The 5,241-nt window shown below is 33.0% G+C and overlaps 2 protein-coding genes across 2 annotated transcripts in view; both read left to right on the top strand.

Moving 5' to 3' along the window:
- Nucleotides 1-1,191, top strand: part of LOC106099448 — a 16,496-nt gene extending 15,305 nt beyond the window's left edge. Inside the window, exons 5-6 of the mRNA XM_013278007.1 lie at nt 1-72; nt 234-1,191. Of these exons, the coding sequence (XP_013133461.1) occupies nt 1-72; nt 234-401 (240 nt within the window). The 3' untranslated portion in view covers nt 402-1,191. The remainder of the gene's footprint in view (nt 73-233) is intronic.
- Nucleotides 1,192-1,662: 471 nt separating this feature from the next.
- LOC106099447 (cullin-3-B-like) overlaps nt 1,663-5,241 on the top strand; it is a 4,393-nt gene continuing 814 nt past the window's right edge. The window contains exons 1-6 of the mRNA XM_013278005.1: nt 1,663-1,789; nt 2,087-2,239; nt 3,956-4,153; nt 4,379-4,564; nt 4,730-4,933; nt 5,157-5,239. Coding sequence (XP_013133459.1) covers nt 2,180-2,239; nt 3,956-4,153; nt 4,379-4,564; nt 4,730-4,933; nt 5,157-5,239 — 731 coding nt within the window. The 5' untranslated portion in view covers nt 1,663-1,789; nt 2,087-2,179. The remainder of the gene's footprint in view (nt 1,790-2,086; nt 2,240-3,955; nt 4,154-4,378; nt 4,565-4,729; nt 4,934-5,156; nt 5,240-5,241) is intronic.

The following is a 5,241-nucleotide window of genomic DNA, read 5'->3' as shown; positions in this document are numbered from 1 at the left end:
GCGCCGGCCGCCGCTATCGCTGATGTCCTGCACGAAGAAACAGGCTCTTGGATTGCTGCTCATGGGGGATGGGTTAGATTCTATACTTATCTATCTTCCTACTAATCAAACGATACCAATTAGTACAGACTCTGATTGATATTTCTATAAGTTGCAGAACTCTCAAACGGCTGCTAGTTACGTGTTGACAACAATATACTAACAGTAAATAATGTCATGTCTTTCTCTTTCAGAATGGTCTAATAGAACGATTACGTGTGAGCGACCGCGACCAACGATCCGAGAAGACCCTGCGTGTTATGGTGTCGTTCTTCATAACAGCATGTCTGTTGTTACTGCTCCTCAGATGGGCCAACACCCTGTTGTCCTCGCCCAGAGACTATATCGTCGATGACATTTAATTGAGTTTGTGATAAGTGTTATAAAATATAAATAAATATATTTTTTATAAATGTATATGTTACTACAAGTTATTACGCTTAATGATTACTAATAAATATTGTAAATGCCATCAATGTATTGTCATTAGTATGACTAGTTTATAGGACGGTATATTATAAAATTAAATTCACATTGCTTGTACCGATTGTAAATGTTTTTATCTTTTTGTTGTTAGGCTCGTTTAGCTGTATTCGATATGTTTTTTACTTAATTTATTCTGCATTCTAGAAATTGCGAAGTTTCAGAATAACAAGCTAAAAGTTGGTCTAAATCTGCATCAGAGATATTACATTTAAATACGTTACCATAGACCTCAAAATACGTTTATCTATTAATCATATGAAAACCTTCACATGCAAGTGGTACTGACACACATATTTGTTATTCAAATTCAGCTTCGCAAGAACTTATACATTCTCATCTTTAGTGTAAGGTAATGAAATTTTATGTTAATAAAAACAGTATGGAAATAAAGGATACTTTGCTAAGCCTTGCTGAATATCAATACTTATAAATGTTCATAACTGGAACACGTAACTAATATCATAAAAATTACAAAGGGTGAAACTATAATCAAATAGATAAGGTATTAACATACGTGTATGTGCCTTAGTTTAGATTTAAAGGTGATAGAATAAACTATCTCTGCACCAATTTTAATTTTTCGTGCAAATCTGTTGACTTTATTATTTAGGTAACAGGTTTTTAAAAACTGTTTGATTGACATTAAAAAATAAACTGTTTTATTTCATTTTTATTCTCATTATATTGTCCTAAGTCCTTCCAATGCTATTCATTATAATGAAAAACCTATATGTGGAGCAGTTCATCGTTAGAGATTACAACACGTGGACTTCGAAGACCTGTGTGGATCTCGCATCAATGGGGGCTAAGATCAAGCGACGAAAATAAAGAAGCTCAATAAAAACCAAAACATTTTGGATTGGCTTAATGCTGTGTTGTTCATCTGTTAAAATAATAAATAAAATAAATGAAATTGAACCGTGATAATTTGTGCCTACCTCACTAACCATAAACAATTTAGACGAATCTTAAAATGTAGATATAAATAAGTAACTAAAGAACTTTTAAAACTGTACCTTTCATGTTTTTATTGTTAAAACATTTACTTAAATTAATGACTGAAAGTAGTTTTGTTAATATCGTATTTGTTTTTTATAGTCTGTGCACCAAAACCTGTTTTAATTTTCCATTAAGTTAATCTGTGGACTGAAATGAAGTGAAACAATTGAAAGAAATAGACATGTTAAAACGGATAATTAATCCATTTTAATAATTTAGCAGACAATTATTTTTACTGAAAGTGTGTTAAATTGATTATTCACACGTGAGTTGCATTATAAACCTGATAAAAATGTACATGCTGTTAAAATTAAATAAAAAAGAAACGTCATATTTTGTAGCGCTGTTGCCATTGCAATGAGAGCGACAGAGAGATCCTGATATTTTATTTGTCACTTCGTTTCGCATTCTCTAATTCCCAATCCCACTTTTCAACAATCCACATATTTATTATTGGATAAAGATTATTTGTGTTAATCAAGTAAATAAATGCTAACGGTAAAGATTCGGAATCTATCTCCTCTTATTACATTAGATCAGTTGCCCACAATTGTGTTTTCAGATGTGAGAGTAACAATGAAGTGTTATTGTAAATGAAAAGCAAAGAAGAGTTGAATTATAGGTACCTTGTCAGTTAAAAATATAAGCAGTGAGCATGTTAAAAAATACATTACCGAAGGATAAACCGGGCAAGATGAGGATCAGGGCCTTTCCTGTGAGTACACTCATATTTACCATCAACATTTTTGTGCATTGTAAATAACATTTTAAAATATAGCAATTGATGGCTACTTTTGTTTGATTAAAAGACTCATTACCATTACATGCTTATTTATATATTTAGGGGTGCATTTATAATTACCTTATTTTCCCCTAAAGATGACTTCTTTTTAATAAGAGTTAGGTTTATATGTCATCTAATTATTCTACGAGTATTTAAAAAAAATCACTTACTAAATCACATATACATTTTTTTGCATAGGGAGACAATATATTTTGTACCAGATTGGCAGTGAAAACTCTCCAATGTTTCTCCCTCATGGTACAATTATCTTATCATGAATGTGAATGTTTAGATGAATGGATGGATAGGTGTTGTACCAAAGTATCACCAGACTGTCTGCATAGATGTGGAAGAATTGGTATTTATATAGAGCATAGTCTGTCATAACACATAGGCTCCTGACTTGATTTTATTTTAATTTCCCTCAGACAGAGTCCAGGCAAAAGCTAGTATATAATGTGAACATTAATCAATACATCACACCACTAGATAGTGCTTAATTTTGTTAATAACCAAATTATCTGACTATCAACCAAATATTCAAATGACATTTTAATATGTAACAGCATGTTAATGATAAGGCCATGCTTCTAGACCTACAAGTTATCTAAAAGGATGGATAAAAGTGAAACTACATTAATACAGCTCTAGCACTCTCCCTTGTTGCCATTTTCTATATCCATGTAGGTTTTACATTTAATTGTTAACAAAACCAATTTATAGCTGCACCTCTCACCAAGTTATACATCCTTATCTGACTATCACAGTACACATAGTCCCATTTTAATGTGCCTTGTTGGTAGATGAGCTACATAAGTAGCCTATTTATGTAAATTGCATTGTGGCCTATAATTTATACCTTATATAAAACTACCCAGATTTATACAATAAATTAAATGTAATTGGGCATATTCAAGTTCTTCCTTAGGCTAAAGTATTGTTTTATAATTGTACATGTAAATTGGTGTAAATCTATACTTCTATACTAATGTTATAAAGAGGAAAGATTTGTATTTTTGTATTTATCAACTCTAAAACTATGGGGCCAATTTCAAACATTCTTACACAAATAAATAGCTGTTATCGCAAATTGACATAGGTTATATTTATGACAATTTTTATTTCTGAGTAGACGAAACCGCAAGCTAGTATACAATGTAGATTAAAAATATATTTTTTTGATTCATTCATTTATTTGCACTTATTTGAACAATTTATCACTGTCACCTTTGACATAAAAATTCAAAAAAGGAAAACAACATTTGTAAGCCACAACAAAATTTTTGTGTTCAATATGTCACAATCATAATAATTTTTGACAACAGTGGAAATCCAAACATTCTATAAAATAGTATTTGTTATATCAATGTTTGTATTTGCAACTAGTTATTTATACAATTTTGCATAACATTTAGTAAGTAACACAAAATGACAAGAAAATTTCAAGTGTGGAACTATTCTGAACCATATTACCAAATGTATCCAGATACATGGGTGGGTATTTTGTAATTAAATAAGAATATTAATATAGTTCTATGTAAAACAACAACCTCTTTCCATCAGAATACTCATAATTTTTAGTATTTGTGCATGATGTATGTTATCAAAGTAAATACTTTGTAGATATTACACTGTATGCTTTTTCAGATGACAATGGATGAGAAGTATGTGGAAAGTATATGGAGCTTACTAAAGAATGCAATACAGGAAATACAGAAGAAAAATAATTCTGGACTATCATTTGAGGAGCTGTATCGTAATGCCTATACTATGGTCCTCCACAAGCATGGGGAAAGGTTGTATACAGGCCTGAAGGAGGTTGTAACTCATCATCTCGAAAATAAGGTATGTGTAATTTGTGTTAATTGTTTTACAATTTTATAACTGTCTTACAAATGTTACTGTGTGATGGAGTTTGAAATATTAGAGTAATTTTCTTATTCCTAATTCAAGTTTTTTAACAATGTACCAAGTACATTTTTTTAATTGGAACATTTTGTTTACCTTTAGTGAATCTGTCAGTTATCAATCTTTTGTAAGATTAAACCACATTATAAGGTTTTATTCTAGGTACGGGAAGATGTATTGCACTCCCTACACAATGGGTTCTTGCAGACCTTGAACTATGCCTGGACGGACCATCAAACTAGTATGGTAATGATCCGGGACATACTTATGTATATGGACAGGGTATATGTGCAGCAAAACGATGTTGATAATGTTTACAATCTTGGACTCATCATCTTCAGGGATCAGGTATGTTCATCAATTATTATAATATGTGATTAATATTATATTCCGTCTTTTTCAATAGCAATAATATTTTTGCTATTGTAAACCAATATTTTTAATGTGTTTTTTTGTCATGTGGTAGGCCATATTGTTCTTGTGAAGTTTGTCAAAGATGTTGTGTGTGTGAAGGTGGTGCGGTACGGGTGCATCCGCGACCACCTGCGGCAGACACTGCTGGAGCTGGTGGCGCGCGAGCGGCGCGGCGAGGTGGTGGACCGGCTGGCCATCCGCAACGCCTGCCAGATGCTCATGGTGCTCGGCATCAACTCGCGCGCCGTTTACGAGGAGGACTTCGAGAAGCCCTTCCTCCACCAGTCGGCAGAGTTTTATAGAGTAAGATCTCTTGTTCGTGTTCATAATGGACACAATCACCTCTCGTCGTCCTGTGCGGAAATGACTAATGGATGATAAAATGCTATTGACATTATTTGGGTGTTTTTGTGTGAAATTTGTATTTTAATATTTCATTTATATTATTGATCAATGCTCTTGATCAGTATCTCTCGGTGTCCAACATAGACAATATATCTAACGTGTCGTGTTTGTGTGTACATAGATGGAATCTCAAAAGTTTCTGGGCGAGAACAGCGCGGCGGTGTACATAGCGCGCGTGGAGGCGCGCATCGGCGAGGAGGCGGAGC

This window comes from Papilio polytes, unplaced genomic scaffold, assembly GCF_000836215.1.
Source record: "Papilio polytes unplaced genomic scaffold, Ppol_1.0 DF824102.1, whole genome shotgun sequence".
NCBI lineage: Eukaryota > Metazoa > Arthropoda > Insecta > Lepidoptera > Papilionidae > Papilio > Papilio polytes.
This window is presented reverse-complemented; position numbering and strand designations above follow the sequence as displayed.